Here is a 21,733-nt window from a genome sequence, read left to right as displayed (position 1 = left end):
CAATAGATCGTACCCTGTGACTACTGTAGTTTCTTCGCCTTGTCCGCTCCTCGCGCGGTACCGTATCCTGCCCTCAGGTATACCGCGATTAATCTCCATAGTATCCACCCGAAGCCCAGAGCAATCACCGCTGCCGTCCCCGTGTTGACCCAGCCGGCCTTGTCCGTGTCTAGCACGGGAACCCGGATCTTGCTGACCGGGTCGTGGCCCGTACCGCTCGCTGCAGACGCAGCCGTCGGCTCGGGGTCGACATGCCAGAAGACGGTGCGCGCGTCAAACAGTGCGTCATAGCCCAGGTGCGTGCGGTCGAAGGGGTTGTTGGCAAAGTCCGGCCCTTCGGGCGCGGCCGCGCACGCCCAGAATACGGCGGGGTAGGGGAGTTCAGCGTCCGCGTAGCCACCCTGTGCCGGACTGAGGTACCGGAGATGGAGCGGGATCTCGGCCGTCCAGCTCTTCGCGGTCTTGCCGACGGGAGGGGCCAACTCGAGGAGCATCGCGGAGCCCCAGAGCTTGACGGCGTACTCTGGTGCTTCCAGATCTACCGGCTCGCTCATGTACTGCAGTGATGTGAGATTCTTGGACGCCATGAAGAGCGGGTCCGAAAGCTGGTAGCGATCGGCAAAGATAGCCCTAGGTAAGGTGAAGTAGGCGTGCATCGAGCAGTCGGCGTCGCTGACCGGCGGCTGCGTTGGACCGTCTATTCTCAGTTGTAGAGTTGGGTGGAGGCCTGTAGGTTTCGTAAATCGTGAAGAGAAGGACGCCCCCTCGACATGCCTATGCCTGGAGGGGAAAGCAAAGATGGTGGCCGAGGGTTTGGAATCCTGGCCGAGAACAGTGAGGTGGCCGGCGATACCGAGCTCGCTGGGATCCATATTCGGCGGCGAGTCTGCTGCAAGGATGCCGACCTCAGTCCTGTGACCGGGCACGGCAGTGACAGACAATGGTAGGGTCTTTCGTGCCCAAGTCGCCGTTGCTCGAAATACATGCTGTGCAGCATCGAAGGATATATCGAGAGAGCTTGCTTGGTCTAGGTTCTCCACCAACGACGGGCACAACGAGTCTGCTTTTGCACAGAGCTCGCTTTTTGCGTAATCGACAAAATGAGACAGGTTTGACAAGGGCTGATAGAACTGGAAGGAAGAGGCATGTGACCCAAGCGAGGCTGGCAGGGCAGTAGAGGATAACTAGAGATCATCAGTAAAAGGTAAGTGGTAAGACAGAGGGATTCGATGAGAAAATCTTCGCAGCCTTACATTAGAGGATTCGCAGTCTAGGTTGCTGAATGCTTTTTTGAGAGAACCGCACAGCACGTCGCTAACGAGCGTCTTAGTGATGATGCATCCCACTGGAAGTCGGAGGAACTAACCCACCCTTTACCCGTATTCTGAAGCCTCGGGGAATAAAAGACATGTAGTCCCGGCGATATTCGTGAGTACAAGGGGCTCACGGATTCATGGTTCTCCTTGCTAGCCCATCTGATCTGGAGAGTCTCATAACGTTCCAGAAGAGCCCGAAGCTCCCCAGGAAGCTCGTCAAGGGCAAAGGTGGCACGGTCTTCACGAATGCCATGGATCTCCGGTCCATTTAGGGTCTGTTTGGTGATGCTTAGAGAGGCGGGATCAACCGGGCTTCCCGGGTTCTGGAAGAACGTCACTCTCTGCCGCATGTTCGACACGCACACCCCAAGGTACCCTCGAAGGAGCTTTGATATCGAGCCCGTCACTGAGCCCCTTTGAACCTAGCTGCAGGAGGTCGATCGAAGCAAGACCGTGACGCAAGTTATGCGTCTGTTATTCGAGAAAGCTCCAGAGATGGCCGGATGCGTGGAGACGGGAGAAGATTTGTTCCTGAGAAGCTCGGAATCTCACATCGACATTGGTCTGTGGACTCACCAGATATGATGCACGAGACGTGTTTGCAGCCACATTAGACCTGCTGAGCTTCAGCCACACATGCAGGGGGCTCAGGCGGGACCGGCTTCTGGAATTCGTCAAGCCACATTTAGACTATTTTTAAAGTGGGCAAGACCCCGGACCCCACTTTGGCCGACTGCCAACATTTCCGTCACCGACCGATTGGCAGCTAAACCGAATCGGGCACCGAGAGAGAGGCTTATTCAGTCTGCGTTCGCCGACATCACCACGTCTCCCCTCTCGTGCATCGCAACAGCACATTCCTACTCGCCGGCGGCAGCTGGGTCTCGATTCTCTTCCCGGAACAATACTGGACACATAGGACGAGTCTCAGGTGCCCAACAGGTTTCCCGGCACCCTCATACTTGTTGCGCCGCCATGTACGGCTAGAAGACGTGGGCATCGCGGCTCTTCTAATCTCTTTCCGTTCTCTCGAACTTGGCCTTGTTAGCCGTACTTTCCTGCTCGCCTGTTGCGCTGCGCGCAAGCACTTCCGCGATCATGGCGGACTACCACCAGCCGTACGTGACGATAAGGACGAGACATGCCAACGATGGAAGCAGCATGAGTAGCGCCGACTCTGCAGTACGTGGTCCACCCTCCACCTACCAATATCAACCTCGCGATGTAGTAGTTTGCTCACTTACATCAACAGTATGGCTCGGGGAATGGCGGCCTTAACACTCCGTCGGCAACTCATGATACCAGCCGAGTCAATTACCATGTGAAGCATTTGGACAGCTTCGCAAAAACGTTGGAAGAAGTATGTAGTAGAGTACCCATCTTCACACCTTGCTACCCTTGCATTCTTGGTACTTACTTAAGCCGACAGTCTGCCGGACGAGCCTTCCCCAACACCGGCAAGTCCTCGCAAAGATATAACAAAGTTCAGGCACTGTTGTTGCATTGGAAGTCGGATGACTTGTTCGTCCTACCAGAATTGGAGGACCTGCAGAAGTGCCTGCGAGACGACTACAGCTTCGACACCGATATCTTCTCTATCCCTTCCGACAATGCTCATCTGGAGTTGATGATGAGGGTCGGGTCCTTGGTCAAAGAGCACGAGGCCCATGATACCCTGTTCATCGTTTACTACGGTGGTCACGCCAGGATAGACGAGTCGCGACAGAGCACTTGGTGCGCAACACGCCAACCGAGATCACCTTCCTTACAATGGTCTGCGATCCAAACGCTGCTCGAGCGCTCCGTGTCTGATGTCTTGGTCCTTCTCGATTGCTGTGCAGGCGCAGCAAGTGCGACTTTTCCGAGCGGCAAATCCATCACCGAGACGATATCAGCATCAAGTTGGGATGCCATTGCTCCAGACCCGGGGCGCTACTCGTTCACAAATGCTTTGATCGAGGTGCTCCAAGAGTGGAGGATACGGACATTTTCTGCAGCTATGCTACATGCCGAAGTTCTTGCTCGTCTGAAGCACCCCAGGCCGATCACAATCAATGGCAAGCATTTCGAAGCACGATCGACTCCGGTGCATTTCATGATGACGTCAAATCACAAGGCCCCGAGCATTGAGCTCACCAAACTTGTTCCCGCTGATGCACGGCCACCGTCACCGCCGCAGGAGCCCTGGGAGGGCGAAGAAGATGTCGCCGAGGGTGCCGGACGTGGCCCAGGGACAGAGCCGGTATCTGGGCCTAATGAGGATGAACCTCATGTGATGATCTCGCTGGCTCTGGAAGACAACCAGGAGCTCGACCTGAACGCCTGGGAGCAGTGGCTTGCCGCCTTTCCAGCCTTGGCGAAACACGTCAAAGTTCAAGGCGTGTTTAAAAGCCATTCTACACTTCTACTACTTTCGATGCCAGTCATGATCTGGGATCTCTTACCCGAGGACCATGCGTGTTCATTTGTGGCCTTCATCCGCTCAAACAATCTCATCAAGACCAGCCAGTCCTCTCGAGAGGAAGCCGAGGAAGAGGTCGCAGATGATGCCGAGTATGACAGCCAGTCAATCATCTCTGGCACTACTTACACGCCTGCCGATGAACGAGGCCGCCTTGATTCCATTTATAGGCGAGGATCCACAGCCACGACGATATCTCAACGAACGTCGCGGTCTCTGACCCCCGCAAGCATGACTGCAGATTTGCGAGATCAGCTTCAGAATTACACTTTACGTCAGACGAGGCGGCAACATGGATATGCGGTCATGGATTTACCTCCCGACCGACCTCTTGATCTTCTAAACAGGCAGATGACTACGCCCGCGGCAGCGGTGGGCGTGCCCTATGTTGCCAGCCGGAGGGACGTCGAACAGCCGTCTCCGAGGTCAAGACTGAACCAGACCGGTGCCATCTATGATGGCGGAAGCAGCTCTCAGATCAGCAGGCCACGCCTTTCATCTCAGGTCGTCGATCGACTTGAGGAATACTTCCAGGAAGAGCACCACCACCCAACATTCCCGGTTATGGAGTTCTTCTCGTCCACGCTGGGCGTCAGGCTCTCTGACATCGATGTGAGTTGCACATTGACAGGAAAAGAAACATCCGATACTAACTAGACATGTGCAGGCCTGGTTCCACAACCGCCGTCAGCAACAGCTGATGAACGATAACCTGCAGAACCTGCGTCCTAGTGACCATGGTCCCGAGGCCAAAGAAGGCGCCAAGATGATTCTCCCGGGCCATCTCAATACTCTTCTGGAGATCTTCCCTCCTAGCCAGGTCCTGCTCGTTGACCTGCGCTCACCCACCGACTTTGAGAAATCGCACGTGCACGGCGCCGTCAACCTGCGAATCCCGCTCAGCTTTGTCCGCGATGCCGCGTCAGACCTTGACCTCGTTGAGATGGCCTTCACCGACGAGCAAAGCAGGCGCTGCTTCTCCCGTTGGAAGAGCGCCAAGTGCATCGTCTTCTACGACCGAGTTGTTGAGTTCCCGTGGGAGTGCCCCGTGGCTGATGCCATGTACGAGCAGTTCAAGCGAGAGAGCTGGGAGGGGCAATGCTACATCCTCAAGGGTCACTACCGCGAGTTCTCCGCCTCGTTTGACAAGTATATCTCGGGCAACAAGATGACCCAGGGGGCAAAGGACTATGTCGACGGTCTCCGCGAGAGAGCCACCCCGTCCCAGGTAAGCCTTGAGTCAATCCTCTCGCCCCCCCGCCTCTACCAAAATAGAGACTATCAAGAAGTTCCGTTACTGATTAGGCAATTGCAGGACGAATCCCGCCAGAACCAGGAGCGATACAGCGAATGGGTTCACCTGCTGGAGAACGAGGACCGCGTGCCCTCGACGGAGCTGATCCCCTCCAAAAAGGCTGAACGGATGCGCGCCGTCGAGCAGCACCAGTCGGAGCTGCAGACGGAATTCGAGGGCCGCTTTCCCGCCCTCGTGACCAAGGCCAGGAGCCTCCGGCCTGCAGCAGCAGCAGCAGCTGTGGCGCCCGCTAAGCGCTCGTCTGTCGCTGCCGAGGCGGCCGCGTGGCTGGAGAGTCGGAAGCGCACAACAACCAGCAGCAGCAACAGCACGGCGGCCGCAGCGCAGCGCGCCTCGGCCAAGGGCAAGGACAAGTACGGCGACGACGGCGACGACTTCGGCGCCAAGGCGCAGTACGTCGAGCCGCTGGCCAAGGGCCTGCAGAAGATGCAGAAGGAAGGCAGAGGCAGAGGCAGAGGCGGCGGCGGCGGCGGCGTGGGCAACGACGCCGACGTCGTCCACGACTCGCCGCCTTCGCCGCGGACGCCCGCGCCGCCCTACTCGTACCAGGCCACCACGTACGACAAGCTGAGCGGCGAGGCCGCCGCCGGGGCCGACGACTTTGACGACATCGACCCCAAGGACGAGCAGCTGCGCAACGACCCTGCCTTCCAGAAGGCGGGCGACCTGGGCGATGCGCACCGCAGGGCCGTCAAGGACGGCCGCTTCTGGAAGCTGCTGCAACGGAACAAGTAAATCTATCTTGTCTGGCTTCACTCGTCTCGTCTGGGACGTGGCCTTCCTCCCGTCGGATCTACCAGAAACATGGGCATATTTATTTCTCCCAAAAAACGGCCCTTTTATTTGTTATGATCTATTCTATTTTATCTGTACATAGATGTGGATGATTGATTGCATTTGGAAAACGAAGCGGAATACTACTCGCCGCGGGTCGAGTCGGTGCTCATTTAGGTTATACCAAATTCGGCGTTCATAACGGCAACGGGGACAGCGCAACGGAGGCAGACAATTATCCATGCCAGACAAATATATACCTTCTCTATCTATAACTTCATGTCCGACTTGCATGCGCACCTATTATGGCTTTGGAATCCAGGTATTTGTCTCCTTTTCACGTATGGAAAAGGAAGCCCCGTCGTCAGAGAGAGAGAGACGGGCCGCGTCCGAAACGAGGATATACAACGAGTGCGTATGTATATGCGCTTCATCTATTTCCCTGGTTTACCGCCGGCATGTCATTCCAGGTTTCCGGTTTCCCTGCGTTTACGAGAAGTCTGGGCCGAGTGGACACTATGCCAGGTTGACAGATGGGCAGTGGGTACCGCCCAGAGAGCAAGATGGCAGGTAGATTGATTTGATAAAAGCTGGTGGGCCGTGTCCGGAACTACTTGTACTTTGCTGCCAGGTTCACGACCCTGATGTGCCAGACAAGCCTTGGAACATGAGCACTGACCGGGCAAACGTGCCTGGAGCAGACCAGTGTCACATCGGGGAAACGTCGGGTCGGCATGTCTTCTGAGGACGCGACTCGATGCAACCCAAGGCTGCCTGGAAAGGTTGACTTGGCTGGCAGAGACATCCGTCAAGGAGCCTTGGCCGAGAGCGTTGCAACCCCAGGCTCGCTGGATTCACGATCTTACTACTTGTGGAACAAATTGAGCCGTGCTCGCGAACCAGGTCTAGCCAAAGTTTGGTCCAAGAGCTCTCGCTTAGCTTTTGACAAGCGAGATGTAGAATCTCCTCTGACTACTGACTTTGTATAATGCAAGGTCTACCTTTTGCCCAGTCGACCACGTCAAAGGCTAGACAGAAGGTCGTCAGCGAAGGATTGAACGTAAGCTGGCATTAACGGTCGACTCGACCCCAAGATCCACCACACCAGCCTTACCAGGAGTGTGCTTCGTAGGTATCAACCAGGGTCGGAAAGATTGCCAATCTCCCAAAGGAGCTGCGTAGTCACATGCTAGGAACAAAGCCGTGCCCGTGGTCCTGGCTGGTCCTGCAATCACCAAAATGTTTAGAGATGCGATTCGCCTGCCAGAGAGCGAATGTGGCAGTGAAATTCAACAGCTACCCGATGATGGTTCGATTGTTTGTTTCAAAGATCACTAGGCGGGTCTAGAAGGGAAGGCGACCAGGGTAGCATGGCTGCATCGGGAAATACCTTGACAGCTAGCAAATGAGACGAGGGCTCACAAAACGGCGCCGGTGACGTCTCGACGACAACGGCCGATGAAAGAGGTCCAGTATGTATGGCACATGTTTTGATAGTGTGAAGGCTTGGGATGAGACTGTGCCGCGTCCTTGACCAGGCATTTGATATACCCATACAAAACGACACATGATGGGGTCTCTGATGTGGGAAGATTCGACATCTGACAGGCATGGTCCCCAGTGGTCCCGGGGACAGCCGTTGTGGACCGATTCTTCACTCGAGAGAAATCGGGGCTACACGCCTCAACTTTTCGACATCGACACCCCCTTCCAAGGCGGCACAACCGTCAAAGCCGACAGTCGAGACAGATTTGCGAATGGAAACGGAGCACCTACCCCATTTTGCCTTCATCGCTGGTCCAGGACCTGGAAGACACTAGCCGCCATCAGGAACTGGCCCCAAACTCGGCCAGGAGAAGACCGGATTCTGGATGGATGTGATGGCACATACGAAGTAGTTACATAGGGGCGGAGCTACTTCGCACCGAGACGTGGACGATAACCCAGGCTGATACCCCAGTAAGAGATGCCTGAGCTTACCGAGCGCCTACTTGTCTTAGCATCATCGACTGGGTAGGCAAATGGGCTGCTCGTGTGTGTGCGGGTGCAGTCAGTGGCAGCTCTTTGACACGACCTAGCGCGGCGGGCTGTGACGGATAGACTAATAGACCGTGACGTTTCGGGCTTATGTCGGTGCCACACGCAGCCGGAGAAGCTGTGACCTTAGCTAATGGAAGATGCCGCGACTCATGACTCTTATCGAGCGTCCTTTTGGCAGCAGAGATGTGTTCGTCGATATGCCTGGCGGGTCATGAAGGACGAAGACATGGGTAATGGGCACGGCGCGGCAGCGCCAACCAGAAAAACCTCGCAAACTAGTCCATGACAGCATGACAGCACTGCAGACAAAGTGGGTGTGCCCGCCCCAATGTGGCTTTCTGCAGGAGTGTCGCGACGAGCTGATCAAGGGTGTGTGGATTTGCTTGTGTCAGCGGTCGAGCTGCTATGTTGCTTTTAAAAATACCTAGGGTGCCTACCTCCCCTTGTGTCTGTTTTCGTTCTCGAAAAGTTCCCCCGGAGGTGGGGATGCGTGGAGTACGCTTGCACACGGCGCAAGACGTTCCCGACCAGGTTTAAACTTGCTCAATAGGCCCTCTGCAACCTCCAATGCAGGTTTTGATAGGTCTGGCCTCGCCAAGTCCGGCAGCTAACCCAGCTCGCCAGGTTTCACTTTGAGGGTGGAGACCAGGCCTCGCGTGAAGGGCAGGTCAACTGCAACGACAGCCAGGGTCTTGCGAATGGGATGCGGTGCAGGTGGCGGATGGCGTCTATTGACAGGCGGAACAGGGCCAACCTGCCGGGCCGAGCAGCCAACCAGAGCTCCGTGCCTTAGCTGTCAAAGCTGTACGTTCGGTTGGAACCTTTCCGTGCGCGGGAGTGAGTGGCTAGGTGGCTTGATGTTTTGAAGTCGATCTTGTCATGCTCGGAATTTTCTCGACGTCAGAACACTACCTTCACTGGGTCCGTCGACCTGCCTGCAGAACCAGTCGCCTGCTTGCAGCATGCCAATAGCTAGGCGCTCCAGTGTCCAGGCCTGGCCCAAAGCGGTAAACGAGAGGCCCCAAAAGGCAGGTTACCAAAGCAAGGACATGGTGTCTCTTTGTCTGGGTGGAGAAAGGCCTGTCCAAGTGCCTCGACGCTGCGTCTGTACGGAGTACGCAGATCCTTCTCCCGTAGGCGCGTTTGTTTTTGTGGAGGGGGTGAAGACAGAGAGAGGCCCCACAGGAAATTCATATAAATGGAAGAGACAGGGAGGAGGCCGGGAATGGAAGAAGCGGAGCGTGAAGATCATCATCCATGGATGATGGATGGATTTGACGAAGCTCAAGGCTCAAGGGATTAGTGGACAAATTGCCTGACCAGTCGAGCTTGCCTGCTGTCTGTGCGGCGGGCAAGACCCGACACGACGACCCTGGACGTCTGGGGCAGCAGGGGAGTTGAGGCAGGTGCCAGGGGAGGCAGGCCGGACCCTCGTCCTCTCACATCTCCCCCTGTGCCAAGGGGGCAACCACCGGCGGCAAGTTGAACCATACTCCTTCCGTCACGGTTCAATCTCGGAAGCTCCCACAGAATTGACGCTCTTGGACCTTGTTGTTGTTGTCCTGTGCCTGATGGGGGTCATGCATGGCAGGGGCATCGATGTGTGGGTTAGACCTTGCCTTCTCTAGGTACAATAGTCTAGATGTGGCAGTGTCAAGCGATGACCTCATCTCTGATGGGGCGGCTTGAACGGACTGGAATGGCACCGCATCATACCTGTCCATACAAGCATGTACAAGTACTCACTCATCATCATCACTGCGTTTACAGCCTGTGCAGTTGTGTCTGTCTGTCCCAGGTCCCCTAAGATTAATCGGGTCTCCCTCGGCACAAGCCTGCAAATGTGATTGATCACGACGGCCAGCCAGGTGGAGGACATTGTCAATTGGGGTTCTCCCGCCAGAGCTTGTCAGGTTTCCAGAAGAACGTTGTTATCCTTGGAATTCATGCGCCCCTGAATTGCAGCTCCAGGTCTATTATTGTTCTCCAATAATATGATATGTGGAACTAGAACTTTTAGAGTGCAATCCCCGAAAAGGGCAAGGCACAAGGAAGCTACAGTTCGTGGCCCATGTCATTGACCGATGAAGGGCGATCTTGGATCGTATTCCTGGTCACTCATCGGCACATGTTGTTGACAAGGCGCAGGGATGGGAACAGAGTCTTTCGAGTAACTAGTGCGAACAGGGCAACGAGGGCCTGTGCAATGCTACCAAACTGTTGCATGAGTATCTCACAGTTGTACCTTGCCCGGTATTGCTGCAGAAACCATGGGGCCGAGCCTCGCTGAAGAATACCCAGGTCATCGGAAGACATGTGGTTTGAGAGGGAACGGAAGTACTTAAGAGAGCGGCACAGTGGTATTTTACTTGCGCGACCATACGGCGACGTCAATCATGACACATGTCTTGTTTGCGAACGGATAGCAACGATTGGTAGCCTCACGGAAAGATACCCCCGTTGTTTGGGTTAATCGTTTTGTCTGCCAGCCTTACCAATTGAATGGCCAGGGATTGTTGCTGTTCTGAATCATAACCTGGAACTGATGTGACATGGAGCATCTGGAGACCGTGATGGATGTAGTGTCGGCTCACCAGGAGCAGCTGCAGCTACTGAACGAGACCGGCAAAGGGGCTGCATATCATCAGCAGCCAATGACTCGAAAACCATGAGTCGAGCTTGTACTTTTTCTGCGAGTCTCCCCGTCCAGTGGACGTATATTCCTCGAGCAGTTCCGAGTGTGTTGGCTTTGAATTGTGAATGCCAAGGCTTCCGTCATTGAGCTTACCTACCTACCTAGGTAGTTTGGTTCCAGTCCCCAAACGTAATCCAGGGTTGTTCTCGTTACGGTGCGCGCTTGGCATCTGACATAACGGAAGCTAGCCACGTGACAACGGCAGGTTCCGCCCGCGTCTCGAGAGCCCGGACAAGGGTCTGAATGTGAAAAGTGGATTCACAGCTGTCTCCAGGGGTGGCCCTGGTTCAACGCTCGGGCCAGCCGAGCCCCGATGGAGCCCCAAAGCTACTGGCGTGCGTCAAGGGGCCCGCGTCCGTGGTCAGCCGTTGGCCCTTTGCTACTTCTAGCAGGTCTTGCGAGTCAGGCCATGCAGAAATGGAGCTTGCAGGGACCCTCTTGGGGGGACTGTCTCGCTGTAACAGTGATCACATCCCCCATACCTATCCCCAACGTCCTTGACTACCTACAAGTACATCCTCCGTGCGGTGGTATTCATTGGGCATGCCATAAGGCGTATGTATCGTATATTTAACCCCTGAAATCTAACCCGGGCCTGATACCATCACAACCAAAAGGGACAGCAGCATGAGAGACGCTGATCTCGAGTCCTGCTCGATCCGACTCACAGCGGACGAGACACACCTACACGCAGAACTAGAGAGACGGGGGGCGGACGAAGAATGCAAATTCATCATCATTGTCAGAAGGACTGTGTGGGGTGTCACAGATGCATGCCTCATACTGAGTAAGGATGCGGGCGTGTGAGAATGTTGGTGCCAAGTCTGAACCTGCAGACCGAGGAGAAAGGGTGACTGACCGGTCGCAACGATAAACCCTTGACATTGCATATCCACGAATATGTACCTGTCTCGAAATGGAAAGAGGAGAGCTATCCTGGTCCACGAGCACAGCAGATGAAGATGAAGCATTTGCCAGGGTGGTGCCAGGGCTTTGAAAAGGGTAAACACAAGAACTGGACTCTGCTGATCTGCGCACGACAAGGGGTTCGTTCAATCGACTACTGCCTTGTCTGTTCTAGAGCATCCCGAAAATGCTTTTTGCTAGGAATCATTAGTCGGACTTGGACTCGCACTTGCACCTAGACTTGGTAAGATGATAGCAATTAATAGGAGTTAATCAACTCTCTCGGTCCCGAAGTGAGCCACCGTTGGATGAAAAGGGTAGCGGTAGCGGATGGTGTCGTATGTTGTGCGCCCAGCTTGTAATAGTCGTCTCCAGCTACCGGTGAATGGAATGGGCCAAAAGCCTTCCATTGTGTTACGGGGAATATGAGACCAGCTAGTCCGGCCCAGGCAGGCATTCAATCTAGCTGGGCACTAATGTCCAAATAGCCTCGTCTTAGCAAGAACCGGCCTGCGCAGGAGGCACACGGCAACAAAAGCAATCCCAGTGAAGCTCGTGTAAAAAGAAGGTTGACAGCTGATGGGGACCATGCGGCTGCGCCGGTCGCCAAACCAGCCTGGCCGAAGCCGTACTATATGCTTCTGGAACACGACCAAGAACACCTCGCTCACCCTAATAAGCGCGGTCAACTCATTTGTGCCAGAACGTCAAAAAGGCCAGCCAGCCACCAGAGTGCTGCGCAAGCGTTCGCTTGATTTCTACGCACTCGGCATGGTTTCCTATAATTTCTACTCAATGGCCCCCTTTCGATCTCAGCCAGGCACAAGGATGCCTAAGATCGGACCCGTTCTAGATACTGTCGAGGACCTTGCAGGGATTTGCTCGTGTCGCAGGGTAGTGGAGGTGACAACTGCACGTGTTTGCACTAGAAAGCTTTCGCGGGCGAGCATCCAGCGCCAATATGCCTGGGCATACACTGTCATGAACATTCCGAAGGGGGCAAATGCGTTGCGCCAGACAGGGGGTCTTGAAGAGGATCAGAGGGGATGATTGAGATTCCTGGAAATGGTGCAGTTTGGGTGGGCCGGAGGACAGCCGCCGCCCCTGGCAGGGGTTGGCGCTTCTTGGAATGCGATGTGGTGTGTGTGCATGGACGGCTGGATGGATGGATGGATGGATTTGTTTTGTTTTGTTGTGCGTTTTGTACAAGATGTGCAAGATTGATTTCGCAATTGTGGAGGAGGTGGGTTATGCACAGACTCTTTGGGCTAAAAGCCGTCTTCCTGGTTTGACAGATTGACGAGACGCTAGCGCCGGACTAGATGGATATGATCGTCGTGTGTTTCCACCCTCCCACCCTCCACCCTCCACCCGTCAGTCAAAGACCACGCCAGCCAGCCAGTGTGTCATGTCAGCCTCCACCCCATGCTCATTTTCGTCAATACTTGACCTTGTAAAGCCCCCGGCCGACCACCAGTTGTCCCTTCGTACAAGTACAAGTAGATACCAAGCAGAAACACCCTACTTCGTAGGCTGGCCTAGGTACCCCGGACGCCGACGGTAAGTAGATACCTAGGCAGGTAGGGCAATCTCCCCACGAACCACTGCGCTTGGATTTACCCGGCTCGGGCGTTGAAGAGGATGTGAACCCTGCGTCTGTGCAGATTCGCAACGAACGAGAACCACGAGGCGCCCGCTTGTCCGACATGGGAACAAGGGGGGGAAGGGGAAATGGCATCCTGCTCCCCGTTTTCAGGGCCATGCCTACCTTAGTTAGGGACTCGGACTGGTGCACCGGCCACCCTATCTCCCACATTATGCAAGCGGTGCTTCTACAAGTAGTTACTTCGAACTTGTAGGTAATCAGGCCGTGTCGTCATGGCTCGTTATGTCTGAGTGTTTGCTTGCTTTCTTTGCTGGTCGGTTCTCACAGTTACCCGGGTCTTCCGTCTCGCCCAGCCAAGAGCTCTTACTAGAGCTGGAACTATTGGCATGGTGCCGAGGTCCAGACCCTCCTTTGAATTCAAGTGAAGCCCAGCGTTGGCAAGCATGGCTGGTTGATCCCCCAAACCCCCAAAAGGTCCCTAACAGGTCGCTCAGCCCGATCCCGCGCCCTTAACCCGGTCACCGGGTCGGTCATCTGCACCCACCCAGCTTACACGGGCTTTGGCTTGCATTGTCCGCCTCGATGGCGCTCGTCTTGATTGGGTCTCGCTGGCTCACAGCGACCTACAAGTACAGACCGGGGGCACACCATTTGACTCAGAAGTGTGTGCGTGCATGGTTGTACGTGACTTGCAAACGAAGAAAAAAAACGAAGAAAAAAGAAAGGGAAATGGCCCGCCTGCAGGTCTTTGTCTTGCATGGTAACGGCGTGGGCACACACCGCTAATCTCTTGGGAGATCGGAAGATCTGGCTCGTCCAACCGCCCGAGAATGAACTCGACTACCTAGTATTCCGTGCCGTATTGATGTGACAGGATAGCTGCAGCTGTGAGCTTCCCAGCTGAACTCAGGTCCTTTGTGGAAGAACCCACGTTACAAGTGCTAGTGACAAGGGCTAGTGCGGCCGTTCCCCGCTCTTCTGACAGCGGCCCACCAGATTTAGCCTAGGCATTGTTTCGAAGACATGACCGTGAAATCCTCGCTAATTTCAGACAAAACCGCCGTTTTGGGCAACCCGGGCTCTGGGCACTGCGAGTTCATGTTGCAGGCGAATTCGACCGTTGTCTTCCCTTCTGATCTGTGGAGTAGGTACACCGAGAGTAGAGACACCGTGTAGAGTTTGCAAAAGGAAAACCAGAAAGCAAAAAAAAAAAAAAAAAAAAAGGCAGACTTGGGTGGTGCGTTGGAAAGCCATCTCGACACGGCGCAAAGTGGTAAGGAGGCCAATTCCCGGTGCAGCATGACGTAACTACATCACTGGGGTGCTGCGGCGCAGACTTCCAGATTGATTGGAAAAAGGGATAAGCACCAAAGGTAAAAATTGGACGCCTGCGTCTCGAGGTCTTGTATCAGGCTGCCAAGGACGGTGTTGCATGACAGTGAACGGGGCCGACGATCATCAGGCCCCAACAGCACAAAATAGTGACAGATCATGTATTTGACCGATGCCCACCCAGGGGCGCCACATGACATCGACATGACAAGACCCGGGCCCCCGTCTGTCATTTGTTTTCGCTACCCACTTCCGACTTCCCACTTACCGGGTTGATATACGGAAAGAGTACGTCCATTGGATCTCTGCCTCTTCTGGTGGCTGTGTCGGTGTGGAGAACGGTATGGAGGCATGCAGGCATGGAGGGGAGACAAGAGCAGCGGAAGAAACGGAAAGGTTGATGCTGGATAAACTCTGGTCGTCGGCGGTACAGCGGTACAGCCTCGGCCGTCCAGGGGGCTTCCTCTCTCTCCGGCCTCGGATGCAGTCGCTGTGGACATCACGTCGAGACTCGGTGCTGCTGCGGGAACAATCCGGCAGAATGCGGTGGCGTGTGCTCTGCACTGCACTGGCCGGCCACGGCCATGTGCGCAGGTGGGTAAAGCACGTAAGCTGAAGTCTGTGCAGGCTGCAGAAGAACGAGTTGTGCTAATTATGGGGGATCTGCATCGGATGCAGCAGATCTTGAGCATCCATCCCTACGAAGTAATTGGACGTGTAGGGAGCAGACTTTGATGAATGTTGGTCCTTCAACGTTGATCGTCCGAGGATGTCAATCCTTGTCGGACTTGCATCTGTCAAGTGGAAGCTTGCCTAGCCCATCTCCAATAGTCAACTCCGTCATGGACGATTTGTGCGTCCAAAGTTGTGCAGCTAAACCTAAACATTGCTAAAAGCCGCCACTCCACTGGAATGGGGGTTTTGACAGGTCGGCAATGGGCCACTGCCACCACCATCACAACCCGAATACGCATTATTGGAGACAAAAAAAAACAGGGAATTCAACCACAACGGAGGAGAGAAGACGGGCTTGGCTGAAAAGTCTAAACGCAATTGATCTCGCTAAAACAGCGTGGCCTCGCAACGCGTCAACCTCCTCCCACACCTGGGTACATCGCACTTCGAGCTGCTAGGTATCCCCCTCCCATCATGGCCTTGGTGTTTGTCGAGAACCAGCATAACACGCGCATTCGCGTCCCTCGGCTGCTACCATTTTTTGTGTAGGGGGGGAGTGTAGTGACCCTAGCCCCAGAGGTGCGACGTTTGACCCCATTGCTACTCGTAAACTGGGTAAGGACTCGTCGGTTGAGCCGCTGTTTACAGTCGCTAGCCACTGCACGACGCATGGCCTGACCTCGCATGCATGGGCAATTCTCATCTCCGAGTCCGGATACCGACACGCGACACTCCCGGGCCCGGAGGGATTCGCAACTCCGGCCTCAATGACAACCTCACTCGGACTTCCCCTCGATCCTTCCCAAGTACAGGAGAGCCGGGCAAGGAGGTCTGGCGCGACTCGAGTGGCCTGGGACGAGGACATCCCGCGTGCGGACAATGCCACGGCGGACATTAGCTCCGTTAGGTGAACATCGAACCAGAGCTCTGGGACGCAGTGGATGGCTCGAACAAGCAACGCCGCACTTCTCGTAGCCTTATTAGCGCACCTCTAGGAAGAGCTCACCGTCCCATGCATCTACTTCGTAGCTAGCCATCCAACCAGCCAATCTATATTCTTCCATTCTTTGTTTAGTAATCGTGGTCAATGGGGATGGCAAGCTAGGGGCCTAGCTACTGCAACAAGCCAATGCATACCTACGTGCGTAACTAGCACCGAGCAGTAGCGCGTTGGACTATGAGTAAGTCAGTGTTTGGATATGCCATCTCCATCCTCGACGCATAACGGAAATATCAAGGAACTGTCTGGGCGCAACACGAATGGAGTTTTTGTGGCCCCTTGCCAAACAGAGTAAGCCCCCGTCCGGTACTTTGGCCGGCATTTGGACGCCGCTAGACGGACTCCGTAGGTAGCTTGGAGGAGCACATTGTAGGTCATCCCGTCGATACCTTTGGTTGACAAAACCTGGATGCATTTCTGCTCTGCCAGTATATCAACCTTGGATATCTGCCGAGGCTGCACCGCCGGTCTCCGCCGTGTTGATACGCAACCTCTGCGTAAGCACTGCAGCCTCGAGGCTCAATTGTCTATCTGCACCAGCAACTGGTGCTTGAGGCGTCATTGCGCTCGTTGCGAGCAGGTTTCCGCGTAGGCCGGACACGCCATCCATCCACCACGCCAAGGCACGGCGATTCCGAGTTGATGGCTATGGTACGTCCCACAAGGCACAGGAACAGAGAGTGTTTGAAGAGACCATGCCGATTATGTTATGCGATTTTGAAAGCCATCTGCGTACGCCTCTGGAAGTCGCATGTATGCTCTCGGCCATTCGAGAAGTCGAAAACCTGCGGAATAGGAGTCGAGGCAATGGTAGACGTTGTGCCTTTCTTATTATGTAGTTCCACACAAAGAAGCAGCCAAGCAAGGGCTACCCTCAGGCTGGCTTTCTCGAGGATGGCGATCATCGTGGTTGAGATCCTGGACGTGACGCGGACAGCTTCCCCAACAATGAAAATATTCTGGTTGCGGTGGCACCAGGTTTCAAATGAAATGTCACGAGTGCGTGTCCATCTACGTGGCAAGGACAGCAGTCAAGTAATGCCGGCCAGCTCTTCAAGAACGAGGGGGAGAGAAGACCTTGGTTGGGTCAACCGTTGTTGAGATGCGGTTGTTTCAAGGCACTAATGCTGTAATAAGGTGTATCCCACTGTCTCATCCCACCACATCAGCCATCACGGTTCAACCCAAATCGCACCGACACTCAGCAGCGAGAATAACTCCATCTTCATCTCATTGCCAATCTTCTCTTAGTCTCCTCTCTTGCCCCCCATGTCACGCAGCCACCACCCGGCCCAGCCCTCGACGACAACGACGACAACGCCACGACGGCGACAGCGGCGACGACAAGATAGACTTCTGCAGCTAAGCGTTGGTGATGTTTCTCGATATCATCGGTGCCTACGGAGTACGCTTGGAGCTGCCGGCCCACGAACGGGCCCACGAACGAACCTAGGTACTAGGTATGAAGTCCGCCGGCGTCACAGGCCAGCGGTGCTCTCTCCGGGGCCAACTGTCCATTGGTCAGATCTCAGGGGGTGAGTAGTCGATTGGATTCTGCTAAAATATGCGTGGCTTTCATCCGAATGCATCCTATGATCGGCTGGTTGGAATGTTGGGAATGTTGGGTGCACCTTTTCCACACCTTCCCATCGACAAGACCCAAGCCATGCCCTATGCAAACTCACAACGGGGAGAAAGAAGTCACCGCTCTGTTTCGATTTGTGCATACGGGATAGTTATAGTTTTGACTTCTCCTGTGGATACCTTTGGGGCCGATTTACGATATCTTCACGCCCAGACACGCGCCCTCTTCGACACCAACCTCTCGGGAATACGGTGCTACAAGCACGCAGATCGATCTCTCTACCACGGCCAAGCAATGTCTTCCGTCCCGTCGACATCAGCCACATGACAATCGAAGCGGGCGATAATTGAATGCGAAGGCGGGCTTGGTTGGGCTACGAATGTCTCAGTATGGGGATGTGAAAAGCTTCTCTTCATGGGCGACTCTTCGATCCCCTTGGAGCATGCATGGCGGCGGCTCTGTGTCAGCAATTTGAGCTCCTGGACTGCCGCCTGATGCTCCCCTGGGCTTTGCACAATTATTTCACATCGACTACTATCCGTCCCCCCTTCTCCGGCACCGATCGTGCCCCAAGGATCAGTTACATATCTCAAGTTTTGCTTGTGGAGGTACGTGCAACCGTGATGGGCTCTGCACCTGGCCTTGTGTATCCCCTCCTGTGCTTCCCACACCCTCCCTGCCTGTGAACCTGGACGATGCATATGGCACGCGCGTTAGGGATGGCCTGGCTTTGCTCGACTGCTCATCGGGCAATTTCATCTAGCTTTGCAACCGTCGTGGACCGGTCGGGGCACGCAGCGGGGTGGCCCAGGATCCCTGTCCATCGAAACGACACGGCATGCCTTTCTCTGCCCCTACCTACGGAGTACCTACCTGGCCTGCTGCTACCGCTGCCTCTTGTGGGTCCTCGTCTCTCCTGGCTCGTGTCACTTTTCTACCATTCCGTCCTGTTTCTCCATGGTGTATGTGCTACTGAGTAGTACGTTGTAGGTACTCCTGGTCGGCCAGGCATGCAGCATCCTCCACCGCCACCCAGCCATTCTCATGTGCTTCTGTACATTTCTCCCTTTTTGGGACCCCTATCCTGGTCCCTGCTCGATCATCCCGGTAGGCCAGAGAAGCCTGGCACACACACACTCCCTCTCTGTCTCTCTCCCCACCTCGCCCGTGCGAGTCCGTTTTCCCCCTTCAAATGGGAGGGAAACGCCACAGAGTCCACACGGCCGGCTTCTAGCGACTACTAATTTCTGCGTTTCGGTTTCCCAATGATCGAATGGGGGGCTCCTAGGGTTGGCTGGTAGACTACGTACTTAGGCTCTCGAGATGGCTGTCAACGCTAAACGGACCCCTGAGCGTCTGCCCATTAGACACACTCCCCCCACCGTTTTCTCCCATACGCCGTCTAGCCCTCGTCTCTCTCCCTCCCAAGCGCGCCGCCGTCTTTCCATCCATACCACCTCTACGAGCAAGTATTGGCACCTACTGACCTGACCTCCGTCGAGTGAGTGGGTGCTATGTCATCCTGGAGACTTGGACCCATGCTCTTACCATCGACTTGGCCTGGATGGGGCTTAGTTCTCTGTACCCATAAGATCTGTCTCTTGTCTCTCCACACGAGAGTACGTCTCCTTCGAAATGGTTCAAGTTATTTATGTATCCGTCTTAAGACGTTTCCTTCTCCCACTCGCTTCTCTTACACGTACACGTATCTTTCGCTGGTCTCGACTGTATCAACCCAAGCCACCTCGACGAGGCTTGCTCCGGTCGATTCCACTCTCCATTACTTTATTCAAGCCAGTCCTTGGATCACGCCGGTTGTTTCCCACCTCGCACGTCGTCCTAGACCTCTTGCTCGTCTTGGCACGAAGCCGCCGATCACGCTCTTTCCACTGCACCAAGCACCGGTGCCCCAAGAAACAGTCCTTGCTGTCTTTCCGGGAAACGTATATTCGATTTGAACTCGACGGCCTCGACTAGTCACTGCATTGTATTGGTTTCTATTCAACGTTGCGTCAACGACCTTGACCTTGAACATCCTCGGCCACCCGCTTCGTGTATCGAGCTCGAGCTGAGTGAAAGCTTGACTACTACTTGCAGCCGTAGAGATTCCTTGGGTGTCTTGTCTCAGACAGGCCATAAAGACGCCAGATCTGAGACCTGGAATCAAGTCATACCCTACCAGTTTACTGAAGCGAGATTCCGGAGCATTTCTTGTTGGTTTTTGCAAGGCCTGTCCCTCAAGGTAAACGAATATCTCCGTCAGGAACCTTTCCCGGCCTCGAGAGGAGAGGCTGTCCATGATACTAACGACGCACCAGTATCACCCAACCGCTGGTCGGGACTCGGTCTGGTTCCGGGTGCTTGTTATGGAACAGGGCCCTCCGCGAATTGAGATTTCAAGTCGTGTTCAAGAGCAGACCGAAGATCCTTCGAAAATGTCAACGCTTACCATGCCCGCTCCCACTTCATATCCTCCCTTCCAAAGGGACTATCCGTCCGAGGACCCCAGGCCGTCTCCCTATGCATCGTCCAGACCGAGGACAGAGCCCGAAAGGGTCGCTCTGCCATCCATTCGACAGGTATTCTTCGAGCCCGTGCTTGGGTGACTCGAGGATGGCGAAGACTGACGAATCTGCACAGGCTTTCCCAGATCTATTACCCATCCGGCCAAACCCTAGAGACGGCACCGCAAGCAATGCCTCTCCGACCGCCGGCCTCCCAGGGCCGACTACGCCACCAGAATACGTTCACTCTCCCAATTCGGGAAAACGGAGGCGACTATCCTTCGAAGAGGAGCGAACGAGCCAGGTTCCCAGGCTCTACGCAAGTTCTTCCGGGTCGATGCCACGACAGAGCCGCGGTACGTCGCCGGGACTTCTACCGAGATCGGCCACCGAGAATTGGGGCTCAAGCTCCAGGACGAGCCCCTATCCCCCCTCCCTGGGTGGGCCTTCGTCCATCCACTCGCCAGCCATACTCGAGCCGCCAGAGACCGTTGAGCACCGGCCAGCCTTGCCGAGTCTACCACCTCTGGCCTTCGAGCGAGAGGCTCCACCTCCAGCAGCCCCAGCACGCCGGTATTCGAGGGAGGAGTACCCCAGCAGGTCTGGGATGATGCACCCTTCCCAGCCCGGGATGGAGTCTGCCTACCGGCCGGCTGCGTACGGCGGTCCTGGCTATCACCACTCGAGCAGAGGACAACAGACTGTCCCGATGGGTGCTCTGCACCCTTACGAGCGCGCCGCCATGGGTGGCCACGGTTATGGCCAGTATCCAGACTACATGCGGATGGGAGACTACGGCGGAATGAACGGGGACATGATCAAGCAGCGGAAAAGACGCGGCAATCTCCCCAAGGAGACTACCGACAAGCTGCGTGCGTGGTTTGTGGCTCACCTTCACCACCCATACCCTACCGAGGACGAGAAGCAGGACTTGATGCGGCGGACCGGTCTACAGATGAGTAGGTTCTTATTACCCAGGCCGGGACTCTTTGCTGCTGAGCTCTCAGGAAATCCTTTGTGGGAACTAACACGACGCAGATCAAATCTCAAACTGGTTTATCAATGCTCGGCGGCGGCAACTGCCCACCATGATCAGCAACGCCAAAGTCGAAACCGACGCCATGTCGAGTGGGCGGAACTCGGACGACAGGCTGATGAGGTCGACGGAGAAGTCGGAATACGACTCGAGGAAATCGCGGAGCCCGCTCAGCGAGGGCGGCAGCAGCCACTACGAGGACGAGATGGACGACATGAGGAGGAGAAGCCCTGGGGGCAGAGGCATGAAGCGCGGGAGCGTCTAAGTGCCCCCCCACGGAATGACATGCATTTGATACCCCCGAAATGGACGCCTTGTATTAGCATGGCAGCGGCATTGAGCTTTTTTTTCTGGGTTTTTTTATTACTATTATTATTCTGTTTCGGGAGCGCCAAGATCATGATCATTTGCATTTTTTTCCCTTTTTCATGGAACAGAGAAAATGGGCATTTTCGATCTCAATGTTATTGTTCACATGGCAATGTTCC

General features: G+C 55.1%; 3 protein-coding genes across 3 annotated transcripts; 2 read left to right on the top strand and 1 right to left on the bottom strand.

Moving 5' to 3' along the window:
* Positions 1–20: 20 nt before the first annotated feature.
* On the bottom strand, positions 21–1,666 carry E0L32_007201 (uncharacterized protein; the record flags this gene model as incomplete). The annotated part of the gene is made up of 2 exons (XM_031141919.1): positions 21–1,184; positions 1,448–1,666. The coding sequence occupies 2 exons, from the start codon at positions 1,664–1,666 to the stop codon at positions 21–23; spliced, it is 1,383 nt and encodes a 460-aa protein (XP_030993797.1).
* Positions 1,667–2,414: 748 nt separating this feature from the next.
* Positions 2,415–5,827, top strand: E0L32_007200 (uncharacterized protein; the record flags this gene model as incomplete). The annotated part of the gene is made up of 5 exons (XM_031141918.1): positions 2,415–2,498; positions 2,569–2,676; positions 2,746–4,389; positions 4,445–5,005; positions 5,093–5,827. The coding sequence occupies 5 exons, from the start codon at positions 2,415–2,417 to the stop codon at positions 5,825–5,827; spliced, it is 3,132 nt and encodes a 1,043-aa protein (XP_030993796.1).
* A 14,328-nt stretch (positions 5,828–20,155) lies between these two features.
* Positions 20,156–21,510, top strand: E0L32_007199 (uncharacterized protein; the record flags this gene model as incomplete). The annotated part of the gene is made up of 3 exons (XM_031141917.1): positions 20,156–20,284; positions 20,346–21,168; positions 21,248–21,510. 3 exons carry the CDS (start codon positions 20,156–20,158, stop codon positions 21,508–21,510), a joined length of 1,215 nt encoding a protein of 404 aa, XP_030993795.1.
* Between the last annotated feature and the right edge of the window lie 223 nt (positions 21,511–21,733).

Source organism: Thyridium curvatum (assembly GCF_004353045.1).
Source record: "Thyridium curvatum strain D216 chromosome Unknown NODE_43_length_354360_cov_84.162100, whole genome shotgun sequence".
Taxonomy (NCBI): Eukaryota; Fungi; Ascomycota; class Sordariomycetes; order Thyridiales; family Thyridiaceae; genus Thyridium; species Thyridium curvatum.
This window is presented reverse-complemented; position numbering and strand designations above follow the sequence as displayed.